This window comes from Canis lupus, chromosome 4 (assembly GCF_003254725.2).
Source record: "Canis lupus dingo isolate Sandy chromosome 4, ASM325472v2, whole genome shotgun sequence".
In the NCBI taxonomy this organism is placed as follows: domain Eukaryota; kingdom Metazoa; phylum Chordata; class Mammalia; order Carnivora; family Canidae; genus Canis; species Canis lupus.
Window position 1 is genome coordinate 43,586,002 of NC_064246.1, and position 26,937 is coordinate 43,612,938.

At 36.3% G+C, this 26,937-nt stretch overlaps 1 protein-coding gene and 1 pseudogene across 3 annotated transcripts in view; one reads left to right on the top strand and one right to left on the bottom strand.

The window, feature by feature from the left end:
• Positions 1 to 20,498, top strand: part of PANK3 (pantothenate kinase 3) — a 56,477-nt gene extending 35,979 nt beyond the window's left edge. For 2 of the 3 annotated variants that reach the window (XM_049109161.1, XM_049109160.1), the window contains exons 2-7: positions 5,154 to 5,506; positions 6,902 to 7,155; positions 9,577 to 9,753; positions 10,433 to 10,556; positions 12,631 to 12,756; positions 16,913 to 20,498. In XM_049109161.1, coding sequence (XP_048965118.1) covers positions 5,171 to 5,506; positions 6,902 to 7,155; positions 9,577 to 9,753; positions 10,433 to 10,556; positions 12,631 to 12,756; positions 16,913 to 17,080 — 1,185 coding nt within the window. In that variant the 5' untranslated portion in view covers positions 5,154 to 5,170 and the 3' untranslated portion in view covers positions 17,081 to 20,498. Of the gene's footprint in view, positions 1 to 5,153; positions 5,507 to 6,901; positions 7,156 to 9,576; positions 9,754 to 10,432; positions 10,557 to 12,630; positions 12,757 to 13,959 lie in introns of all 3 variants that reach the window. The other variant, XM_025434719.3, reaches the window with a different exon arrangement.
• LOC118354596 (60S ribosomal protein L36-like) lies at positions 968 to 1,532 on the bottom strand (annotated as a pseudogene).
• Positions 20,499 to 26,937: the final 6,439 nt, after the last annotated feature.

Genomic DNA, 26,937 nt, shown 5'->3' on the forward strand with positions numbered 1-26,937 from the left:
TTGCCTCATGGCTAGATATCAAGGGGATTGGACATGGCAGGTCTCTTCATATACAGTCTGTCTTGTAAGAGAGATAATTCTTGATGTAGCACTTTATGCTTATGATAGTTCTGGATATTTTTGTTACTGATGGCTAATGGCAGCTCTGTTAGGCTCAGCTGAAAAATAGTTATTTTTTGAAAGCCAGATATATTGTAGGAAAGTCTTGAGAGGGCAGCACGTATTTGCCATCATCAAAATACTTCATTTGCGTTTATGATTTATGGAATGTGTTTTTTTTTAATGTGTATTCTGGTTTTGTTTTGTTTTGTTTTGTTTTAAGATTTTATTTATTCATGAGAGCCACACAGAGAGAGAGAGGCAGAGACACAGGCAGAGGGAGAAGCAGGTTCCATGCAGGGAGCCTGATGTGGGACTCCATCTCAGACTCCAGAATCACGCCCTGGGCCCAAGGCAGGCGCTAAACCGCTGAGCCACCCAAGGATCCCCTTCAATGTGTATTTTCATTCATTATTTTCACCTTGGCAATGGAGAGTTTTATTATCTAAGAAAAAAAATGTTTAGGTTATATGCAGTAAGTAGCTTGTTCACACACTGGTAACCTACTTTTAACCTATCTCTTGGCTAGAAGCAACAAGGCTATAGGTATAGATACTTCCCTGATTTTTTAGGAAACAGATCTTTTTCTTACCTCATGAGCTATTAGTGGACCTGTGGTTGTACTTATATTTGCCTCATACTTGGAATTGCAAACAAAGTTTGAGCTCCATGCCCCTTTCCCCTCCAATTTTGGTCAGTGACAAAAAAAGGTTTTGTTTTGTTTTTTTTTTAATGTACTGGAAAATGTAAAGATCAGTAATTATACCACTTACTAAGTGATAGGAGTGGATCATTATTAAGAATTTGTGTTTTCTGGAAAAAAAAAAAGAATTTGTGTTTTCTGTAGGACACATCTCACTGGCTCAGTCATTAGAGCTTGGGACTCTTGATCTTGGGGTTGTGAGTTTGAGTCCCTCGTTGGGTGTAGAGATTACCTAAAAATTTTTAATTTCTTTTTCAAGTTCCAAAGAGGCTGTATTATATACAGAGGGAAGGGGGTTCAGTCCTTCTTGGCTACTGCTTTCCTCGTGGCTTCCAGGACATTGCTCTTTTCCTCTTTTCCTTTTGGCATGGTTGTAAGTCCCCACACTTTTTTTGATGAACTTGAGGAGACACTTGTCCTTAGAGATCTTGCATGTGCCACTCATGCTGTTCATTCATATGGGGTGTATGAGACGAAGCAGCATACTTATGGGATCATACCCTGCACAAACTTGGTGTGTTTGGTGAGGTGACCGTGGCAGCAGCAGCTATACCTGGGCTTGATTCCACTGTTACTCACCTTGTGGCCCTCATTGAGGCCCACAGCCATAGGGTAGCATAGAGCCATAGCATTGCTATGGTAGCATTGCTCCTCCATGGCTCCTGGGGCAGAGGGCTTCCATACTTTTTTAATGTGATTTTTTTCCCCCTCTTTGGCATAAGAGAATGAATTCCAGAACTCTGCTGAGTTAAAAGTTCACTATACCAAAGATGGCTGTTACCAACTTTTTTTCTTTAGAGTCACTGGCAAGGCTGAGTTTTTCCAGTCCTTACTTCCTGATTTTAAGAAGAAAATTGTCATAATTGAGATTTACTGAAAAATAGAAAGGGCATGCAGTGTTCTAGTTTGCACATGATTACTGAGAAATTTATTGTCTACAATATAGCATCTCTAGTTACGCTTCCCTTAAGAACAGACATATCTCATAGGCTAGATGTGAGATGATTCTTGGGGTTTTTGCATTCTTAATTTTAAAAAAACAACCTCTGTAGGCAATAACCCTTAAAGATATTATACAGTTTTTCCAACTTAATTTACAGTTATTTCATAAAACATTCTGTTTCTCTAGTCCAGTGTAAAAAAGTGAGTCACTCAAAGATTTAAAATTGAATGGTAATATTATTTCATGAGTTTGTGGTTGTTGGTGTCTATTTTTTTTTTTTTTAAGATTTATTTATTTTAGAGTGAGAGACCATCTTCAACAGACTTCCCACTGAGCACAGAGCCCAAGGCAGGGTTTGATCTCATGACCTGAGCTGAAACCAAAAGTTGGACAGTTAACTGTTTGAGCCACTCAGGCATCCCCGGTGGTGGTTATTCTTTATATGTTGCATGTCGTACATATCTTATAATATTCTTCAGTAATTAATGTAATTTAAAAGAAATGGCAGATTGATATACTATAACAATAAGACATAACTTTGTAAACAAGTTTTTTTGGTTTCTGTGTGGAGTTTTTCAGCTAGGACAAGATTGGTTGTTCCATGCAAATATATCAACAAAAGCTTTTTAAAACAAGCCACCAGGGAGATCCCTGGGTGGCTCAGCGGTTGATCACCTGCCTCCGGCCCAGAGCGTTGATCCTGGAAACCAGGGCTCCCTGCATGGAGCCTGCTTCTCCCTCTGCCTCTCTCTATCTCTCATGAATAAATAAATAAAATCTATAAATAAATAAATAAATAAATAAATAAATAAATAAATAAATAAATAAGTAGTAGAAGATTTTTGTTTTTATCATTTTAATGATAATGATACTTAAACAGTAGTTTTCTTTGGGAAAGAACTAGTTAACACTTTTCATGCACCCTAGGTTTCACAAGCGATTTCATTCAGTGAGCCTTTTTTCTACTGCCTACTCCACTGTTAGGTATTTTGGAATTGGCCATTGACCCCTTGGGATGAAAAAGTGTGGTACTCCTACATAGCTTTAGAAAAGTAGAGGGGATCCCTGGGTGGCGCAGCGGTTTAGTGCCTGCCTTTGGCCCAGGGCGCGATCCTGGAGACCCGGGATCGAATCCCCCGTCAGGCTCCCGGTGCATGGAGCCTGCTTCTCCCTCTGCCTGTGTCTCTGCCTCTCTCTCTCATTCTATGTGACTATGATAAATAAATTTAAAAACAAATTTAAAAAAAAAAAAAAGAGAAGAAAAGTAGAAAATTTCTTACTCTCCAGTATTTCATCTATAAGCTTCAAATATCTTCCTAGGCAGTAAGGTCTTTTCAAAACTTAATTTATGGTTTTGTGTAAGAATTAAAAGTTCTTCACATAAATATTAATTGGGTTTTTCTTTCAAGAATGGCAGTTTTCAAATATTTATAAACCTGGGAGCAGACAGGGACTTCTGACTGAAAATAAAAATAACATGATCCTTGAGCCTGGTAATTTTTCAGCATTTTAGTTTGCTCCGAAGTAATCTTTTTATTTGTATGTATTTTGACACCTGACACATATGTAGGAAAACTATAAACTTAATTTCTAAAGTATTTTTAACTTTGGAAAATAAAGGTTTTTAGCTTAGTAAATCTTCCCTTGTAGAAATTTTTCTATCCCAAAATTCATTTTATGTGGCAACAGTGACTTGTACACCCACCCCCATGAATCTAGAATCAAACATGATTAAATAAGAGAAATCAGGTCCCTGGGTGGCTCAGTCACTTAAGTATCTGCCTTTGGGTCAGATCATATCAAGGTCCTGGGATCCAGCAGAGTCAGGCTCTCTGTCTGCTTCTCCTTCTCCCTCTGTCCTTCCCCGCTCAGGCAACCTCCCCTCTCTCTCTCCACTCTCAAATTTTTAAAAAATAAATCATTTTGGTTATATCAGAATCATTCCTATGTTTTATGTAATGTCCACTGAAAAGTGTCCTCATTATCTACCTGTTCAGCAGATTGGGAAAATTCTGAAGCCATCTCTGACTTACTGGATCAGTAGAGCTACCCTGTATTGTCTTTTCTTTCAGTGTGTTGTCCAAGCAAACAGTTGCTGTGAATTTCTTGTCTGTAAATTTTAGTATTGCTGCTTGCTACTAGGGATTTGAAAATTGAGAAAATTTAGTCAATTTCTTTTATATTTTAGTTGCTTATAAAAATCTTTAGGTGACACAAATGTTATGGCTGCTGGGGTCTTACCCCCCAGATTATAGTCTTAAGTCATTTTACTATTAAAGAGGTTTCCTTTTTAACACTGTCTTTAATGTCTAAACTTGGGTTTCAAATACAATAAATGAGCTTTTAAAAAAAATGAACTATTTCTCCAGAAGAAGATAATTAGAATTACTCCTTCCTCATTTAATATTATTTACTGTACTGATTTCAGTAAGTGTAAATTCTGAAATGGAGAAATGTATAGAATCCTTTCTTGTTGAATTGTATGTTACTGGTTTCTAATACTCACATATATCAAATAAAATACTAATATTAATATCAAATAAAATACAAATATTTAAGAAACAGATTTTGGAGGGAACTAGTTTCCCATGACCGCTTACACATAAAAAACTGTGAGGTATATTTTGTTCTGAGGTTTTTTGTAATGTATGTATTAGAGTATTTTGTATTAAGTATTAAATTATTCTTGAGTCTCTGTCATTTTGTTTACGATCTCAGAGAATTGAAACAGACCTGGAACAAACTAGGATTCAGAGAAGTTAATGGTTTTTCCAAAGTCATATATAAGTCCAGTTGGTGAAAGAACATCAAGTCCCAAACCCAAATGATATAACTCCCTGCCCAAATGTGCCCGATAGACTTCTCTTCAACATTATTAACAGCTAATTTTATTAACCAGATGTACCAAAGAAACATAACGTTTAATGAGCAAAGAATAAGTTCTTTTTAAGGAGGTACTTTTTCCCTTAGGTTACTTGAAGTAATTATAGGCCAATTTTATTACATTAAAATCTTATTAGAAATATTATCAAGCCCTAGGTAATGACCTATTTATTAAAACAGGTCCAAATTTGGACCAATTATTGGTCCAAATTTTTCCTGATTCCCCTGGGGCATATGATGAGTATTTAATAGGGTGAAAAGGAATACCTACCTGAGCAGGAATTGAAAGGCCCTGGGCGAGCTCTAAGCATCTTACGTTACAGGTTTTTAGAAAATGTATAAAGCAATACTTCAAAGGGAAAAAGTTGAGTTGCACATAGAAGAAGCATCTTACCCCAGAATGTTATTGACTGCATGATTCAGCATATAAGTTTGTGGCTAATTAACTAGTACCTAATTTGCATTTCTAAAGTTGATATATACACATATACATATGTTTTTTGTTTTTGTTTTTTTAATCCACAGCTTTCCCATGGTTTGGCATGGACATTGGGGGGACTCTAGTAAAGCTCTCATATTTTGAACCTATTGATATCACAGCAGAGGAAGAACAAGAAGAAGTTGAGAGCCTAAAAAGTATCCGGAAATATTTGACTTCTAATGTAGCATATGGATCCACTGGTATTCGGGATGTACACCTTGAACTGAAGGATTTAACACTTTTTGGCCGAAGAGGAAACTTGCACTTTATCAGATTTCCAACCCACGACCTGCCTACTTTTATCCAGATGGGAAGAGATAAAAACTTCTCAACATTACACACGGTGCTATGTGCTACAGGAGGTGGTGCTTACAAGTTTGAAGAAGATTTTCGCACAGTAGGTATCTTACTCAAAGCCAAAAATTGATGCTCATTCTTTTTTTTTTTTTTTTTTTTTAAGATTTATTTATTTGAGAGAGAGAGTATGTGCATAGGAGTGGGAGGAATGACACAGGGAGAGGGACTAGCAGACAACTCACTGTGGGCCTAGTCCATCATGGGATTCAGTCTCACAACCCTGAGATCATGCATGACCTGAGCCAAAACTAAGAGTTGGACTTTCAAACAACTGCCACCTAGGTGCCCCCTCCTTATTTTTAAAATAAGAGGCTAGGTTCCCATCTAGCATGTTGCCTAGATTAGTTACCCCTGCTGGATACAGAGGAAGTTTGTATTCATGACTAGCTTTTCATTTGGGGCACTTAAACACCTTTATAGACTGAGTAAAAAATTGCCCAGATTTGGGCTTGTTGTACATAATACTTGGTAAAACTTGCCAAGTTTAGGGACTGTTATAAAGCTACAATAAAATTCATTGGGATTTCAATGAATTTGGCAGTGTACAAAGCCAAATATAAGTGGGGTTTGAATTACAGTCACTATTATTGACATGTGTTTGCATTGCTTTTGTGTATTATCCATACAGTCCTTTCTCCCAGGACCATCTCTTTCCCTGCCCCTGCCTCTTCACTAAAAACAAAAACAGCTGAGGCCAGTGTCTTTTGATTAAGTAGACATCTGAATGAGAGTCCCTATTTTCCCTTTTTTCTGGTTTTATCCACCAGCCTTACTATGCTCCTATCTCAAAGGAGGTCATTGGGATATGGCAAGAGGACTATGTAACATTGATTATATACTAGTGGGGGTTTGCCAAGCTTCTTCATTCTTCATTAGTCCTTTCATTTGAATAAAAGAAAGTGAGCATTTGGGGCTACTGAAATTTGTTTTCTTTGAAAACATGCATAAACCATTTAATTTCTTAAATTCACATTAGAAAAGTCTGTTAATAGAATGTAAGTGATCACTTATATGGCTCACATAAGTAAGCCCCTTAAACTTTGAGATAGTTTAAAAGTCTAAATTGTTATCATTTTTTTCTTTTGATGGATAATACTGATTTGCATTCAATTTATTGAATGGTTTGAACATAAGAAGTCCTTGCCCACTAAATGTTAGTTTGCTCCTCTCCTCCTCTCCATCTTTGTAAAAACTGAAATATCCCCACAAATTTCCAGAGTGCATCCAAAGGTAATACCACCATCACTGAGAACCATTGGACTAAGAGATAACGACAGGAAACAAAACAAGTGAAAGTGTATGGGTCATAGATGATTTTCAAGTTTTATAAAGTACATGAAAATTACACATACAGTGCAGTTGAGCCAAGTATTTTGAATACTGTCCCTTTTTCACTTTACAAAATTCTATGGTGTTTTGTTTTGTTTGTTTATAGATTGGAAACCTCCACCTGCACAAACTGGATGAACTTGACTGCCTTGTAAAGGGCTTGCTGTATATAGATTCTGTCAGTTTCAATGGACAAGCAGAGTGCTATTATTTTGCTAATGCCTCAGAACCTGAGCGATGCCAAAAGATGCCTTTTAACCTGGATGATCCCTATCCACTGCTGATAGTGAACATTGGTTCAGGAGTCAGTATTTTAGCAGTCCATTCCAAAGACAACTATAAACGAGTAACCGGGACAAGGTAGTGACCTTTTTGTACTTATTGCAGCATTCATGTTGTTTTATACATAGAAGTTGTGAAATCATCTTAATGCTAGCCTCTAACATGCATTTGTGCAGTAGCAAAAAATGTAGATGTGTAAGTATAAGTGTTGCAAATAATATTGTTTTATAAGGTATGTGTATAAAGATTCAATCTAAAATCATTACATATTTACATTTGCTTAATATCAGTTGGCATCAAAATTTCCATAATTGTAAGAGGGAGTTCTTATCTGGAATGATTCTAAGGACTTGTATTTGCCAAAGCATTCTTGTTGTTTTTCACTGTTTTATAACATATTTAAGCCTGAAATTTGCCACTGGTCAGCTTGCATGATGGTTGGATCAGATTCATATTTAAATGTGGTATCGGATAACATTGTAATAATTTTTTTTCAAGATTTATTTCATTTATTTGAGAAAGCAAGAGAGAGCATGGGGGGAGAGGCAGAGGGAGAGAGAGAATCTCAAGTAGACTCCCCTCTAAGCACAGATATCCATGCAGAGTTCAGTCTCATGACCCTAAGATCGTTACCTGAGCCAAAATCAAGAATCAGATGCTCAACCAACTGAGCCATCCACATGCTCTTGTAATAATTCTTAGAGGACAAATTTAACACGAGCTCTTTATGGGATAACATTAATGTTCTAAATATCCCATAAGGTATTTCTTTAATTTCTATAATGCCTGAAATATTGTTGTAAAATGAAATTTAAAATTGTCCTTATGATTCTGATATATACTTTATCAGCTTTTAAGGAGGGTAGAGACTCCTGTTTGAGGAAGATTTGCGGGTTTATGAAGAAAAACTCATTTCCATTTTAAAGTAGTACTCTTATTAAAGTGATAATTTTTTCTTTATCTAAGTAAACTCTACCTCCATGTGGGGCTCAGACTCATGACCTTGAGATGAAGAGTTGCATTCTCCACTGACTGAGCCAGCCAGGCACCCCTAAATGATACTTAAATTAGTATTTTTTTAAGATATTTTTATTTTTTAATGTATTTGACAGAGATTGAGCATAAGCACGGGGAGCGGTAGAGGGAGAACGAGAAGCAGGCTCTTCACTGAGCAGGGAGCCTGATGCAGGGCTTGATCTCAGGACTCTGGGATCATGACCCAAACACAAGGCAGACACTCAGCTGACTGAGCCACCCAGGCGCCCTCTATCTATCTATCTATCTATCTATCTATCTATCTATATCTATCTATAAATAAAGATTTTATTTATTCATGAGAGACACACACAGAGAGGCAGAGACATAGGCAGAGGGAGAAGCAGGCTCCATGCAGGGAGCCCGACATGGGACTCGATCCCGGGCTTCCAGGATCACACCCTGGGTTGAAGGCAGCGCTAAACCGCTGAGCCACCCAGGCTGCCCCCTAGGCGCCCTTTAATATTTTATCTCTGTGGTTTCTAAAAATCTGCTTCCATTGTTAACTCTCTATGCCATAGAATTACAGGGAAGTATTACCTACTTCAATCAATTCTAAAAGAAATGCAATCCGTTAACTAAATTCCAGGGATAGAGTTTGTTAGAAATTTAGGTGAAAGGAGGGAAAATGAATGGGAAAAATTAGAGAGGGTGACAAAACATGAGAGACTACTAACTCTGGGAAACTGAACCAAGGGTAGTGGAAGGGGAGGCAGGCGGGTGGATGGGGCAACTGGGTGATGGGCACTGAGGAGGACACCTGATGGTTTGAGCACTTGGTGTTATACTGTATGTTGGCAAATCAAACTTCAATGAAAAAAAAAGGAAAAAAATAGAAATTTAGGTGAGACTGGGAGCAAAGGTTTTGATTCTAGGGATTAGAGAGACATGGTTTCATTTTATCAGTATATCCAGGTAGATTTTTATCCTTAACATATTGACCAGCCTGACAAATTTTCTCACCATATTCATTTTTGGGTCATGCTAAAATGCTAATGTGTCACATTGAATTGATTTCAGCCTTGTCAGACCAAGTAAATAGGCCTTTCACTAAATCATTTTCCTGGAAACCATTTAGAGTTATAAGTTTTCTCCTTTTATTTCATATGATACTACTTTTTTTTTAACACTTAAACTGCTTTCCCTCCCCATCCCCACACATAAAGCATTTGTTTTTAGCAATTATAAAGTGTAAGGAATTGGGTAAAGATAATAGAAGATATAAAACATCCCTCCAGCCTTCATGTTGCTTCTACCAACTGATTTTCTCCCCCTTTGGTTTATTTTTTCATCTGACAAGTTTGGGTTGGCATTTTTCTTACCTTCATTATGCTGATATTTCAGCACTTGGCATTAGCAATGTGTTCTTTCTTTGTGCATATTGATAACATGAATACTCCTTTTAATTTTGGAGAAAGAATACTTTATAAATATAACTTACCCAGTTTTCTTTATTTTCTTTAGCCTTGGAGGGGGTACATTTCTGGGTTTATGCTGTTTATTGACTGGCTGTGAAAGTTTTGAAGAGGCTCTTGAAATGGCATCCAAAGGTGACAGCACCCAAGCTGACAAACTGGTCCGTGATATTTACGGGGGAGATTATGAAAGATTTGGTCTGCCGGGTTGGGCTGTAGCGTCTAGGTGAGTTTAATATTTATGTTGTAATTAAAAAAATAAAAGTTGCTTATTTAGTTTTTAGAAAGCAACGTATCAAGAAGCTACAAGGGGGCTTACTCCTACCTGGCTTAGGTTCCAAGTTTTGAACATTCATGTAATTTAAAAATAAGATACACGTCAAGTCTGCCCAGGTACACCCTGTAGGAAACCATTTTATTAATTCTTGAGTATCCTTTCAATATTTCTTTACGCAAATAAAAATATATATCCTTCTCACCCCCTTATACAGAAGGTAACTTTCAGAAGGTAAAATTTATATACCATTATACAGCATACTACTTACTCCTGTGTACTCATCAACAAGCAACATATCCTAGTCTATCTGCCAGCCTCCAGTCCCCCCCTTTCTCTCTCTTTCTACCCTTCCTCTCTCTCTCTCTCTCCCCTTCCTCTGTCCCCCTTCCTTTTTCTCTCCCCTTCCTTCCTTCCCTCCCCTATTAACAGTCTCTTGGTATTTTATACTGTGGATTTATCAGAGTTTCATGGTGATTTCCAGTATTCTGCCATGTGTCTAGTTCAGTGAGTCCGTCAGTAACCTTGTTTATACCATATTTTATACCTGTATAAATTTATCTGTAGGATAAAATGTGTGAAATGTTGCTTATTATCAACAGAATTTTGTTTGTTTTTCATTTCTCTGCAGTTTTGGTAATATGATTTATAAGGAGAAGCGAGAAACTGTCAGTAAAGAAGATCTAGCAAGAGCTACTTTAGTTACTATCACCAATAACATTGGTTCTGTGGCACGAATGTGTGCTGTTAATGAGGTAAAAAAATTTAACTATATGAAAAATATAGATTGGAGTTTTATGTATATATAGCAGGGCTTCTTTGTGTTCCTTAAGGAGACCTGTAGGATTGAGATCTTCTCTGTTAAATACCAAGGTTCATTAGCTGTATATACCACATGTACCAAATTATGTTACCTTTAAAGAAAGTAGCCGATTATTCAAGTTGGTAGTAGAACAAAGAGACATTTACATTTCAAATTTATCTACAAACTTTTTCAGAAATACACAACCTAAATCTCTTGAAGATAGAAAGTTTTTCCAAACATAGGACATTTTTGAGGTAACTAATTTTTGAAAGGGGTATTTTTTGCTATTAATGTTACATTTGATTAGCAAGTGCTTAGAAGTTTTCTTATTGCCTTCGGCTTCTTTACAGTGCTGCCTTGTTGCATATGGATCAAGCAGCATTGTACAGGGCTATGAAGGCATTGAGACTTGTTCTTCACAAGAAATTTGAATGATGTATACTTAGGAAAAGCAAGTACTCCTGTGTTTACCCTCATTGTTGGGTTATTTTTATTTGAAGGAGATTGTATATATAATCTGCCTTCATGTAATAGATGTATTTGCCCATTTAATTTTAATTTGATATTTGTAAATATCAAATACCTTAAATGAATTGGGAATTTTGCTTTTTTGAGGGAATCCTTCATCTGTTCATTTTTTCATTGAGTAAGTATTTACAGAGAACCATGTGCCAGGCATTGTTCTAGGCACTTGGGGTACACTAGTGAAGAAAACAAAGATCCCTGACTTTGTGGAGGTTGCATCCATTCTAGTATTTTAATAAATTTTTAGTATGTATAGGGTAATAAGTGGTATTTCTTAAAAAAAGAAAATCAAACAAAATAAAGAAAATTGAGAGTACATCTGCAGAAAACAAATTGCTGAGTAATTGAGTGGTTAAAGGAAGGCTTTATTGAAAATGTGACCCTTGGATAGATACTGGAAAGAGGTGAGATAATCATGCATGCAGATATTTGAGGAAAAAAGCTTCAGCAGAGAACAATTGTGAAAAAAACCAAATTAATCCTTTGAATTATTCTGTTTAAATCCAATATGTTGTTTCTCAGTGACAGTGTAGTAAGTTGGTTGATGGAGCCACTAACGGATGTTTTAACCTACGTTTTAGGGAGTATTTCACTTTTATGGGCTAACAATAATCCAGGACCTTTTTTCTTAGCCCTGTAGATCTACATTTTCACTGGCCACTTGACTTAGCGATAATTAAGGCCAGCGTTTACACTATCCAAACTCAGTGTGCAAAAACGTATATTCAAAAGTTCAGTATACAGTGAGAGTGGAAAAGTTTCCTGGAGTTTGAAACACCAGTTCCTCCATAAAAAATTTCCTTCAAGGTTCTCTACAGAACCAAATTAATGAGTGGAATCTTCTTAGCAGAGGGTGACTTGATGGGTTAGGCTGATGCCAGAGATGCTGGAAGCCTCAAGGTTACAGTGTTAGTAATCCTAAACCCATTTAAAATACTTTTCCTTGGTTTTAATCTCAATAATATTTCTCCAAATTACTTTCTTAATAGATTATTTATTGGTCATCTTCAAAAACAAGTGTCCTCTAAAATCATTTACTAGGGTCTTTCCAGAATTTTGCTTTTTCAAAATAGACTATATTTTTTAGAGAGGTTTTAGGTTCACAGCAAAATTGAGTAGAAAAATACAGAGAGTTCCCATATACCCTTGAACCCTATAGCTGTACAGCCTCCCCCACTGTCAACATCCAGCACCAGATTGGTACATTTGTTACAATCATTGAACTTGCAGTGACACATTATTATCACCCAAAGCCCTTACTTTACATTGGGTTCACTCTTGGTGTACATTCTGTGGGTTTTGACAAATGTGTAGTGACATGTCCTGATCTAAATTTTAAATATTCAGGATTATGGAGATAATATGTACCAGGAATGTAGTAGACCCTAAAAAAAGGTAGTAGTTGTTTGCATTTTAAAGTAGAGATTTTCTAAACCCTACTGTATTATAAAATCCACTTGATAATTTATATTTCATGTCATTTTCTTCTTTCTTTTTAGAAAATAAACCGAGTTGTCTTTGTTGGAAACTTTTTACGTGTCAATACTCTCTCAATGAAACTTTTGGCATATGCACTGGATTATTGGTCAAAAGGTCAACTGAAAGCATTGTTTCTAGAGCATGAGGTATGATAGGAAAATAATGCTTTGTGAATTTTAATAGCATGCTTTTATTTTTTATTTATTTATTTATTTATTTATTTATTTATTTATTTTTACTTATTTATTCATGAGAGACACAGAGAGAGAGAGAGAGGCAGAGACGCAGGCAGAGGGAGAAGCAGGCTTCATGCAGGGAGCCTGATGTGGGATTCGATCCTGGGTCTCTAGGATCAGGCCCTGGGCCAAAGGCAGGCGCTAAACCATTGAGCCACCCGGGCTGCCCAATAGCATGCTTTTATAAACAGGTTTCATATATTGCTTCTTACTATGTACTTATAAGTATAAAACTATGATTTATCTAATAGTATATTGAGTCCCTGACTTCAATTTGAATTGGGGAGATAAGGGTTACTATAACCTGGTAGGCACCCCATTAAGGTGGAGTTTCCTACTTCTGACCTAGAAGTTTCCTAATTAGTTTCCTAATTCCTGACCAAGAAAGAGCTATACTAGATCTTATAAGCTCTGTAAATATTGGGCTGCTGTATACTTAGTTAAATTGTATTCTTTTGTTGTTTTGTTTTTCTCTAAATAAAAAAATATTAAAAATGAACTGACACAAAAATATATAATTAGGCAATGAAAATTCTCCTTAATCCTACCACCACAACACCTCCAGAAGGACCACTGTTAAAATTTTGGAGGTTATTCAAAATTTTTTTTCTATTCGTTCATTATATCCGGTTATTCTGATCTGAAAATATCAGTTCATATAATATTTTGGAGTAACTAAATCTACCTTGAATTGTTTTGTTTCTGATCAAATGGAAGTATTATTAATTTTAATAACAGATTCAGAGTATTTTCTTGTGTTTATGTTGGGTTGTTACTGCTCTCACTATGGTGAACTGCTGCTGTGCAGGCTCCGAGTGGCATGCTGTAGCCCGGGAGATTGGCAGGTGAAAGAAAAGGAATTGTTTTGAGGAAAGGGGAGAAGGGCTCAGAATTGTAGTAATAGCCCTAGAAGCTTTTCAGTGTCTAAAAACCACACTTTGAAAATATATATTTCATATTTTTCAAATACTAGCTGGCAACACAGAAATTGATAAGTTTTTGAATAAATGTTCTTAAATAGATTTTACATAAATATCTGTTTTTAGTAGTTGTTAATATTGCCTACTAATTTAAAAGCTGAACTGTGTTAATAATTGTTTTAAAATTATACAGGGATATTTTGGAGCTGTTGGTGCACTTCTTGGGCTGCCAAATTTCAGCTAAAAAGCATCAGGTTTCTCTCTACTAATAAATGTCATCCATGAGGAACTGAAAACCAGAGTCATTGTTACTGCATTATTTGTCACTGGGAACCAAAGGATAACAGAGTAGCACTATTCCTGTTGATTTTTAAATGTCACAGTGGTAAGCTGCTAAAAGTTGCCATATTAAAAGAGAGAGCTTGGTAACATGTGCAGTATTTCTAATTGAAATGCTTTCCCTTCTGTATATATATAGCCAGTGTTAAATCCTTAAATGCAATACAGCCTCTGATTATTGAGCTTCCTCTCAGAAAATTTTCTATTTATTTTATGTAGCCAACTATTGCAGTACTGTATGCTCAAACAAATCTTAAAGTCTCTGAAATGTTTAGCTCCTGAAAATAATTGGATCTGAATATTTGTTACAAGTGCGTTCTGTGTGTATTGGTTACTACTAAGTGGATGGTAACATACCCTGTATCAAACTTATTGAAATGGCTATCAAAGATGATCATTTTTTTTTTGATTTTAGAAATGTTAAGGCAATATTAATTATTCATTCTTGTAGTTTTCTCAACATTTCCTTCACCAAAAAAGCATGTTTATATGATATTTTCCCAGAAGTATAAACTTTTTCAAATGCCATAATTTAATTGAAATACTATTATTAAATATTATCCTGAATTTTAAGATGAATCCTAGAAAATAACATAATCGGTGATAATTGCACTTTCTGTATTTTATGTTAATCATTATACTTGAAAAATGTTTTGTATCCTTTAATTAGAGGCTTAATTACTTATTTGAAAGTCCATTTAATGAGGTCCTAGGACTATACTAATAGAATATGGTTTGTGTGCATTGATAGAGACCTGTGCTCTTTCTATACCACATTTATCTCGGGCCTGAACGTAGTCATTTCTGTTTAATTAGGTCTGAAACTTCAAAACCAGAGACTTTAATCTATTATGAACAGCAACAAGATCACATTTAATCACATTTATTCTAAAGAGATGTTATGGAAATCTAAAAGATGAGTTGTTTTGAAACTGTAGGAGTCTGAGGCAGTATTGCAGAATTAGAAAAGGATCAGTGTTTTATACATTCTGGTAATAAAGGCATTATAGTTCCAAAATTTGTAAATCCTCTTGCCTTGGAATTTGTTTTCTGTTTTGAAGTCATTTTTTATAATGTTATTAATTTTTTCAGATTTTTACTTTGACATTACGTTTTTGGAGGTCCAGGAGTTCAGCAAAGTTGTTTAAGTCTGTTAATTAATTAATTGGTTTAAGAAGTAGATTTGGGGAAAATATTCACCTCCTTAAATTACCAGTAAATGTGGATGTGCTTTGAAGAGCTTAAAAATTGTTTACATTATAGGAAGAAAGAAGTATTTATATGTTTTTATGGAACATAATTTTTTTCCATAAAAAACAATGTGCAGTAGAGGTGCTTGAGACATTTCTCCTTATAGTTTTCAAATTTTGTGCTCAAATATTTAAAATTCAGTTTTATTTATTTAAAGACATGAACATCTGAATAATGAGAGTGATTTAATTTAGAGGGAAAAGCATGTAAGGTAATTTTTTAGAATTTAGAATATTTGGAACTTTGAATTCATGTTAGGTCAGTAAGTCATTTTGAAAAATCTACAATGACTAAATGTTTCTTACTTTAATGTTTCCACTGTTGTAGCTAGATATTTCTGTTATTACAAAAAGCCATGCATTCAGTTTATTTTAAAATTCTGTGATTTGGACATTTGTATAAAAAGTTTTTATTTTTAAGTGATAATTTCAAGTTGTATACCTATGGCAAACTATATTAACAGCTGTAGATCTGGGGCTGTCTTTAAGAAAGAAATGGAAGGGTCAAAGTCCATGTAAGTTAAGTTGATCATTGCTTTTGTTAATTTGGGACTGTGTTTCATACTTTTGTCCTTTGAAACTGAAGTTACCTGTTAAAATGCATATACAGTGAACAACCATTTCACCACTGTTGATCTTGGCTATTCTCATGTATAATCAAGAATTCCTGGAGTAATAAGCATGAACACAGAGTTGTGATAGACTGCCAAGATTCTAGGTTTTTGTTTTTTTTTTTTTATAGCCTCACAAAATTCTTTGTAAGCATACAGTGGTAAATAGGTTTAGTTCTAAGCCCAATCAGCATAATGCCTAAAAGCTCTCTTTCTATTAGACTGTACAGTTTAAGAACATAAAGTGTAAGCCATATGTAATTTGACATTTTCTAGTAGGCACATTTAAAAAGTAAAAAGAAACAGGTGAAAATCATTTTGATTATATATTTCTATTTAACCCAATATGTCTGGTATGTTACCATTTCAATGTATAATCACTATAGAAAGTTATTTAGGAGATACCTATTTTTGTTTGTCTTTAAAACCAGTGTATATTTATACTTAGGGCACACCTCAGTTTAGGCTAACCACATTCCAAGTTCTCAAGAGCCAAATTTGGGTAGTGGCTACTGTACTAGACAGTGCAGTTCCAGAGCTAGCTCTTAAAAATGAACACTCTCATGTATCCATTAAAACTTTATGAATAAGGGCTTTTTAAAGAATGTTTGAGAGGGGATATGGGAAATATTTTTTTTTATGGGAGTTTTTTTTTTAAATACAGAAGGAAGGTAAATAGCTCATTTGGGCTAGTTTATTTTACACAGATTAGCTGTATTTCTGGCCAATTCAAAAATACCTTACGTTGAATCCTGCCATTTCATCATAACCGTGTATCATTTTTACAGTAATACTGATAAAGTTGCCCAAGAACCATCCTGACTGACCTCAACAGTCTCCAGAATGTCTTTTTCCTTCACTGAAGCAAATTTGATGATTCCAGTGACTTAAATCCCCCCAACCTTATCTTTTTTTTTTTTAATAAATTTTTATTTATTTATGATAGAGAGAGAGAGAGAAAGAGAGGCAGAGACACAGGCAGAGGGAGAAGCAGGCTCCATGCACCGGGAGCCCGACGTGGGATTCGATCCCGGGTCTTCAGGATCGCGCCCTGGGCCAAAGGCAGGCGCCAAACCGCTGCACCACCCAGGGATCCCCCACCAACCTTATCTAATTGAACTTTGAGAAGACAATTTTAGGACTAAAAAGAAGCCCGTTTAATTCTTCATTGAGTTTTATACACACAAGAGAAGCTTTATAATTTTTGGATTTAATTTTCATTCTTAAAAACTGGTATTTTCAAATGCAAAGAGCACTATCTATTTGGGGACTTGATAAAGAACACAATGTCTAGAACTTTCTGCTACCAATACCCCCTCTCCCACCAAAATATTGCCTTTTAACTAGAGGCATTTAAAACTAATGGCTTTTCGTTCTATACCCAATTTCTCCAAAGACATAGTATTAGACTTGCTTGCTTGTCAACAGGGGCATTCCTTGCTTAGCTACTCTAATTTAAATAGGTGGGCTCTTTGTTTAGGTAAAGTCAGTGCCATTGCCAATAACAGACATGGCCGTTGACAGTCTAAGGAGGTTCAGATTTTTTGCCAAATATTAGACTCTGTAAAGATTCCCGCGTTTTTTACCTTTGCATGCAAATGTGATTACTGTATTATAAGTACTAGTTCCTGAAAGTCCCGTGTCTTTAAGAAAAATGCAGCTAAAGGGAAAGGTTTTCCTCTATGTCAGATGGGAACTCTTACCTTCTAAGAGCAGTCCATCACATCTTGCCTTGATTTCTAAGGTTGCATTCTTGGGTGGAAAGCTTAGCAAGGCAATGATTTCCAGATGACCTTTATAACCACTTTGCTTGTTTTTATATGCAAAAATGTTCATATTTTGTATAGTATATCTTTTTTTTTCTGTTGAGCACTTTATGCTTTTTAGTCCGCTGCATTTGAGGATATAGCTTAGAAATCCTTTCTTATTTAAAGCCATGGAAAAACTCTTAAAGGATAATCACCAGAAAAAAAAATGAGTGTCTATTATTTTGCATTTAACTGAGTTTTGTGGTATGTATAAACAAAATATTAGAAATATATTGCCTTTTTGTAATACTCTTTGACCTTATTTAAGATGATTTGCCAGGAAATGTCATTGATGTCCTGTTTTCCTAATAAGGAATTCAGCCAACTTTGTTTCTATCATCAGATAACCTCAGAAAATAATGTGCTTTATCTGTATTACTGCCTATTTTCAATATTTGAGACAGTGGTTGTCTTATATTTTCTACTGAGCCTTGTAATAAAGACCAAAAGAAGTAATTTTTTTCTTCCTTTAAGGTATTTTTAATAGCCTAATAAAAATAATGGTGATATAAAAAGTAAATCGCCCTAGCTTTTTGACCATATCTAAAATTCTGAGTTATTTCCACTTCTGAAAAGTTCAAATGTCTTGTCAAAGCAGTCTTTTTTGCTTGTGTTACCTCTTGTGTGTTCAGTGGATGTAGGATGGTAAGTTGGCATTATTTTAGAAATTGTGCCAGCCAGTGGTCTAAATTCTTTGTTACTTTCTTTTGTTACAATGGGAAATGACTCATTTACCATCAGGATCCTGAAAAAAGATAGTTGCTCTATTCATGGCAGCATTTGGAAAGAGTAAAATAATTTGTTTAGATACGTGGTGTCCTGTTTTGAAGTTGATATGATTTATATATGTTGATAGGCACTAGATTCTGGATTCTCACCAAACCAGTAGAATAATATTAGATATTCTCTCATAATGTTATGTTCTTGCCTATACTGGCCAAGTAGATAGACTTAAAGTAATATGAGGGGTTTTATATATATATATATATATAGTAAATGTGTGCGTGTGTGTGTGTGTGTGTCGGTGTATGTGTGCGTGCGCATGTGTGCACGCTTTTATCTGTGGAAGTATCTGGAATTTTTATTGTGTTAACTTTAAAATTATGTGGACATTATTATAACTTTTCCATTGTACAAAAAGGAACATCCCACTAAATTCATGAATGTTTGAATATTAGATATATTTGAGATTTTTAGTGGCCCTTTTCTTCAAGCTGTTTCTTCTTTCTGGTCATTGTGAGTAGGAACAGATGTGGGATAAACTCTTCCAGGAATTACTGTTTTTGTCAAACACAATTCTTAGTGAAATTTCTAAAACTATTTTAATTACCTCCAAGTGAGTTGAAATATCATGTGTTCTAGTCATTTACATCAAATATGATGAAGACCTAAAATACTTTTATCCTTAGAATTGTCTGAGAATAATGATTCTGACATTCCCAGCTTGTTATTTAAAATAAATGTAGCAATGAGTTGATACTGAGATTTCAAGTACTACATAGTGCTGAATGATGTGTTTGAGGGGAAATAATTTTTTTTTTCCTTAAGATTTAGAAATCTTTATATGTTGGCTCTTTGTGTAGTTAAGAGATTAAAATTTTCAGTCATTTTGCTGCAGCTGCCACTAATTTTGTGTTTAAAAGAACTAATGAATATATTTTTCAAAGGAGTGAATGAAGTTAAAATTCAAGGTTTTGAATTGTATAAAATATGCAACTGAATTTCAATTCTATGATATTGCTGAATTTTTTTTGCTATTAACATCTTTTATTCATTGCATTGCTTATAGTTTCAGTAGCTTTCAAAGAAAACATTTGAACTTTTACATAATTTGTAAAATATACATAAGTAATGCAAATAGTTTGGGATTATTTTAGCTTTATGTGTATCTGAATCATGGACATCATACATGGCACAATCAGTGGTTATTGCAGATATTAAGCCATTTTGAAATTTACAACTTTTTTCTGAGGTATACAACATTTAGAACAAACACTTAGAAACAAAAGGTAACTGTGTACAACCTAACATCAATATCTTAGTCTCTTTGTCCCAACTCTAATTAATGGAATTAGGATGTAAGTCTTAATAAGAAGACGGCTTTATTATTTTTTTTACAAATTGTATGCTTCCCTTTTTATTTGAACTATATTGAGACTTCCACTTTTTAACTAAAGTAAATGACATTTGTCTTAATTCTGCCCAGTTATTGACGAAATCATATCTAGATATTTGTATATTTTAATTTTACTTATATAAGCCATTTCAGTTTAAGTTGCCTTATTCTGTCCTTCACATTCTTCTTGTCAAGTCTAATAAGCTTTTGTCATGTTGGAATTCTTCTAACACTGAATCTGTGATGTAAAAATGTATGATGTGCTATAAATTTTATTCATAATTAACTTATAGCTTATTGTACCTATAAAGCATTTCTTGTAAATTGTCTAGTTTATTTTTTCATTTATGTACATTTTCTTATGTAAATTTTTAAAATACTTGTGGCCTGTTCTGTAAACATTCCTGTGCCCTTCTCCTTAATGCTTATTTGCATGAAAGAAACTTAGGTTTTGCTTGTTTATATTGGATGGCCATTAAGCCAACTTCTGTACTCTCTGCCTTCTTTCCTGTAGTTTAACTTTTTCTAGTTTTGTTCGTATTCTAAATAAATGTTAAAATCATTCTTTTTATTTCCTACTTTCCAAATAAATTCTCTAAGTTGTTTAATATGTGTCTTTTTATTATTTCATTTTATATATTGTACTCCCACATTTTCACTCTGATTAAAGTTTCAGCCGAGGAGCACCTGGGTGGCTCAGTTGGTTAAAAACCTATGCCTTCCTGCACCCCAATGTTCATAGCAGCAATGTCCACAATAGCCAAACTGTGGAAGGAGCCTTGGTGTCCATCAACAGATGAATGGATAAAGAAGCTGTGGTCTATGTATACAATGGAATATTACTCAGCCATTAGAAACCACAAATACCCACCATTTGCTTCAACGTGGATGGAACTGGAGGGTATTATGCTGAGTGAAATGAGTCAATCGGAGAAGGACAAACATATGGTCTCATTCATTTGGGGAATATAAAAAATAGTGAAAGGGAATAAAGGGGAAAGGAGAAAAAATGAGCGGGAAATATCAGAAAGGGAGACAGCATGAGAGACTCCTAACTGGGAAACGAACAAGGGGTGGTAGAAAGGGAGGTGGGCGGGGGGTGGGGGTGACTGGATGATGGGCGCTGAGGGGGGCACTTGATGGGATGAGCACTGGGTGTTATGCTATATGTTGGCAAATTGAACTCCAATAAAAGATAAATAGATAAAAATAAAATCAATCTCAAAAAAAAAAAAAAAAAAAGCCTCTGCCCTTGGCTTAGGTCATGATCCCAGAGCCCTGGGACTAAGCCCCACATCTGACTCCCTGCTCAGCAAGGAGCCTGCTTCTCCCCTCCTCCCCACTTGTGCTCTCTCTTGCTATCTCTGTTGCTATCTCTCAAATAAATATATAAAATCGGGATCCCTGGGTGGCGCAGCGGTTTGGCGCCTGCCTTTGGCCCAGGGCGCGATCCTGGAGACCCGGGATCGAATCCCACGTCGGGCTCCCGGTGCATGGAGCCTGCTTCTCCCTCTGCCTGTGTCTCTGCCTCTCTCTCTCTCACTGTGTGCCTATCATAAATAAATAAATAAATAAATATTAAAAAAATAAATATATAAAATCTTTTTTTTAAAGATTTATTATTTATTCATGAGAGAGGCAGAGACACAGGCAGAGGGAGAAGCAGGCTCCATGCAGGGAGCCCAATGTGGGACTCGATCCCAGGTCTCCAGAATCACCCCAGGCTGAAGGTGGTGCTAAGCCGCTAAGCCACCGGGGCTGCCCTATGAAATCTTTTTTGTAAAAGCAAAGTTTTAACTGAAATTACCTATAGTAGAATGTAAACTCAGAGCAAGGACATGGCACAGTCTTACCACTAGCCCCAGTAGTTGGCACAGAGAAGGCATTCAGTAAACAAATGTTTGCTGAGTGAATTCACTGTAGAGAAAGTGTTCTTATCTAGTCTGTCTACGTAAGATAGAATTATAGTTTTTCCCCACGTTCCTCTTCCCATCACTAGAAAGCATATTAAGTTTTTTATACATAAGAAGCCTTCATGAAATGTAGGGCTTATATTTATTAAAATGTGTAAAACTGGGCAGCCCGGGTGGCTCAATGGTTTAGCGCCACCTTCAGCCCAGGGCCTGATCCTGGAGACCTGGGATTGAGTCCCACGTCGGGCTCCCTCCATGGAGCCTGCTTCTCCCTCTGCCTGTGTCTCTGCCTCTCTCTCTCTCCCTCTCTCTCAGTAAGTAAATAAAATCTTTTTAAAAAAAAATGTGTAAAACTCAACTCTTTCTCAAAATGGGGCTATGTTACTCTACGCCAGGAATGAACGTCAAAACGAAGTGGTTCTTCCAAACTCTTTCTTGGGTGTGCTCAACGGGAGAGATGCCAGAACCTTGTGATACTTTGGAAGTGTTATTTCACACATGCTTCCTCTAAACTAAAACTTCATTTACTTATTTTTAGTAGATAATGCCTGTTAGCTTTGTTTAAAAAAAAAAAAAGTGGGGCGCCAGGGTGGCTCAGTTAAGTATCTGCCTTTGGCTCAGGTCATAATCCCAGGGTTATGGGATCAAGCCCTATGTCAGGTTCTCTGCTCTGAGGGGAGCCTGCATCTCTCCCTCTGCCTGCTGCTCCCCCTGTTTGTGCTCACATACTCTCTCTCTGTGTCAGATAAAATCTTTTTAAAAAATAAAAGTGATGATTTTAATATGTAAGGAATTATTTTGGAAAGTTCATCTCTATTTTCAGATTGAATGACTTGACTCCAAGCATATAGGAATCGTTGAAAACATGAAGACTACCATGTGACTTAGGAAGTACATGGTCTTTCTGTTTAAGAAAAAAAAAAAAATCCCTTGAGATGCCTAGGTGGTGAAGTTGGTTAAGCATCAGCCTTGGTTTCAGCTCAGGTTGTGATCTCAGGGTGGTGGCATCAAGCCCTGCATTGGGCTCCTTGCTCAGCTGCAAGTCCACCTGAGATACTCTCTCCCTCTCCCTTTGTCTCTCCCTGCCCTCCCCTCTCTCTGAAATAAATAAACCTTTAAAAAAAAAAAAGAAAAGGAAAAATCCAGTAAGCAGGAATTAAGATGGAAAAAAGTGTGAGATGGTAACAAGGAAGATGATGAGTTTGGTATGGAAATACAGATTTGAGGTAGAGTTTAACTCCGAGGATAGAAGTACTGCAAGCAATTGGAAATAAGCCACTGAAGAGCAAAAGTAGTTGAAGTCTACACACATAAGTGAGTATCTACATGTTTCATTCAAAGTCCACTTATTCCAGAAGGGAAAGAAAAGAGTTCATACTGGATTCTATACACAGAGATTACGAATTTTGAAAGCAAGATGTCTCTTTTCCTGTAGACATGTTCCTCAATTAAGGGCACTGTATATTGAGCAAACATTGTTAAAGTTTCTGCATCTAAAACCTGTTGATCAATTCCTATTTTTAAAAAGATTTTTACATTATTTTTAAGTAACCTGTACACTCAACATGGGGCTCACTCACAACCCCAAGACCAAGAGTTGCACACTCTATGCACCCAGCCAGCCATACGCCCCTGATCACTTCATATTCTAAAAGCTTTGTATATTTCTATTTTAAGATATTCTTATGCTTCTGGGATTTGAGGGTTGTTTTTGTTTTTGTTTTTTTGAGTTTCGCTTTGGCTTCTTTTCTAAAATAAACTTGGAAAACATGACTCATCTCTGGGACTGTACATCTTCTACATAAAAATTGGTCTTTTTAATGTTGCTTTTCCCAGCTAATAAGCCCCTAAAGTACATTTGACTAGACGGTTAACATAAATAAACGCACATCTCCAGTCAGGGCTTTAAAAAGTAAACTTTTCAGTTTCTGGAAATAGAAATAAAAATTATGGAAACCATGATGGCATGTTCTTTTGGAGTGAAGAGCCCAATTTGCTCATTTGCTTTGTTCTTGTTTTTAAGTACCCTATTTTAAGAGTTTAAATTTAAAAATCCTGATACCTTATGTTTTCAGATTTCCCAAAACATTTCTTCAGGTTTTCAGGATAACAGGCTAATACTTCAAAAAGTGATTTCAGCAAATTTGTAACTGCTATATTGGCTTTAATTTTTAGTTTAGGACTTTTTTTTTTTTTTTAAGTCAGCTCCATGCCCAGCATGGAACCCAGTGTGGGGCTTGAACTCATGACCCTGAGATCAAGACCTGAGCTAAGATCAAGAGTTGGATGTTTAACCAAATGAGCCACCACCCAGTGCACCTGGGACCAATTTTTTATAATTAGCTTAATGAAGGATAGTTGAAGTACAATAATATTTAATTGTATATTTAAGTAAGTTTGATAAATTTATACACCCACATAACCACCACTGCCATCATTCCAAACAGTTCCCTTTGCTCCCCATCTTAGTCCTTTCCCATCCTCATCCCATGGCAACCACTGGTACATGCTTTCTGATACTAGATTTATTTTTTCTAGAGTTTTCAGATAAGTGTGTTCACTTTTTTTTTTTTTTTCTTGACCTTTCTCAACCTACCTGTCCCAGTGCTGGAAGGAGAGAGTCCTGACACTCTCCAATTGCATTGCTGGCACCAATCAACCCACCCTGGTATTCCCCTGTGGACCAGCCACACTCAATCCACCAATCCAGACAAATGTCCCTCCAAAGCAGTTCCTGCCCTGCTACAACCAATAGGCAGCCTCCATGAGACTAGCATCCCTCCAAAGCAACTCTTACCCTGGGGAGGAGGGGAGGCAACCCTGCCCACCAGCATGTACATAACAGTTGCTGCCAGATCCCTCAGCCAGCAGTTTTGGGGGCCAGGCCCACCTACAGGCAGCCCCAGAGCAGTTACCTCCCAGTCATAACAGCAGCATGCACAACGTCCTCAAACGGGACACTCCAGGGGCATCTGGTTCTGGTGACCAGAGGGAACTGTGCTTCTGGGCCCCATAAGCCCACACATAAGACCACTACCTTCAAGACCAAGAGAAAAAGTTGATCTACTAATACATAGAAAACCAGAGAATCAGACAAAATAAGGAGACAGAGGAATATGTTCCAAGGGAAATAAGACAAAACCTCATTAAAAAGAACTAAACAATGAAGATACAATCTACCTGATAAGGAATTCAAAGAGACAGTCATAAACATGGTCAATGAATTTGGAAGAGTAGCAAAACTCAGTGAGAACTTCAATAAAGAGAAAGTACAAAAACCAATCAAGCTGGAGAATACATACACCAGCAGGAATTAACAGCAGATTATAGGATGCAAAAGAATGGGATAGTAGAAATCATCCAAGCCAAACAGCAAAAGAAATTAAAAAAAAAAAAAAGATGATAGGTTTAAGGATCTCCAGCAAAACATCAAATGTACCAATATACACGTTAGAGATTTCCCAGAAGGGAAAGAGAGAGAAAAGGTCAGTAAGAATATTTGAAGAAATAATAGCTGAAACCTTCTCTAACCTAGGGAAGGAAACAGACATCCACATTCAGGAAGCACAGAGAGTCCCCACAAGATGAACCCAAAGAGGGTTACCAAGACACAGTAACTAAAATATCAAAAATTAAACATAAGGGATCCCTGGGTGGCGCAGCTGTTTAGCACCTGCCTTTGGCCCAGGGCACGATCCTGGAGACCCGGGATCGAATCCCACGTCGGGCTCCCGGTGCATGGAGCCTGCTTCTCCCTCTGCCTGTGTCTCTGCCTCTCTCTCTCTCTCTGTGACTATAGTAAATAAATAAAAATTTAAAAAAAGTTAAACATAAAGAGGGATTTTTTTAAAAAAAGATTTGTTTTAGGGATCCCTGGGTGGCTCAGCGGTTTAGCGCCTGCCTTTGGCCCAGGGCACAATCCTGGAGTCCTGGGATCGAGTCCCACGTCGGGCTCCCTGCATGGAGCCTGCTTCTCCTTCCTCCTGTGTCTCTGCCTCTCTCTCTCTCTCTCTCTCTCTCTGTCTATAATAAATAAATAAATAAATAAATAAATAAATAAATAAATAAATCTTAAAAAAATAAAAGATTTGTTTTAGAGAGATCAGGAGAGAGGGGGTGGGGAGGATCAGAGGAAGAGGGACAAGCAGACCACACTGAACGTGGAACCTGATGCAAGGCTCAATCTCAAGACCCCAAGATCATGACCAGAGCCAAGATCAAGAGTCAGATGCTTAACCGACTGAGCCACCCAAGTGCCCCAAAGAGAGAATCTTAAAACAGTGACAGAAAAGAAACCAGTGACATACAAGGGAATACCCATAAGACTATCAACCGAGTTTTCAAAAGGAATTTTCAGACCAAAAGAGAATTGCATAATGTATTTCAAGTGCTGAAATGAAAAAACCTACAATGAAGAATACTCTACTTAGCTAGTAAGGCTCTCGTACAGAATTGAAGGAGAGAGAAAAAATTTCAGAGACAAAGGAAAGTTAAAGGAGTTCATCACCACTAAACCAGATGTACACAAAATATTAAAAGGACTTAAGTGGAAAATAAAAGGCCACAAGTAGAAGGAAATTATGAAAGAAAAAATTGATAGGTAAAAGCAAACATATAGTAAAGGTAATAGATCAATCATTATCAAGCTAATAGGAGATTTAAAATAGTAAATTCAACTATATCTACAATAATTAGGGGACACTCAATAAGATGATGTGAAATACATAAATCTTGTGGGAGAGGGCAGAGAAAAATTGCAATGCTTTTAGAATGTGTTTAAAGTTGGGAATCCCTGGGTGGCTCAGCAGTTTTGGCGCCTGCCTTTGGCCCAGGGTGTGATCCTGGAGTCCCGGGATCGAGTCCCACGTCGGGCTCCCTGTGTGAAGCCTCCTTCTCCCTCTGCCTGTGTCTCTGCCTCTCTCTCTCCTCTGTGTCTTTCATGAATAAATAAATAAAATCTTTAAAAAAAAGAGAGAATGCGTTCAAAGTTAAATGACCATCAACCTAAAATAGACTGCTATACACATCGGGTGTTATATATGAACCTCATGGTAACCACAACCAAAAATCTAAAACAGATGCATAAAAATAAAAAGAAATCCAGCCATAACACTAGAGAAAGTCACCTATCACA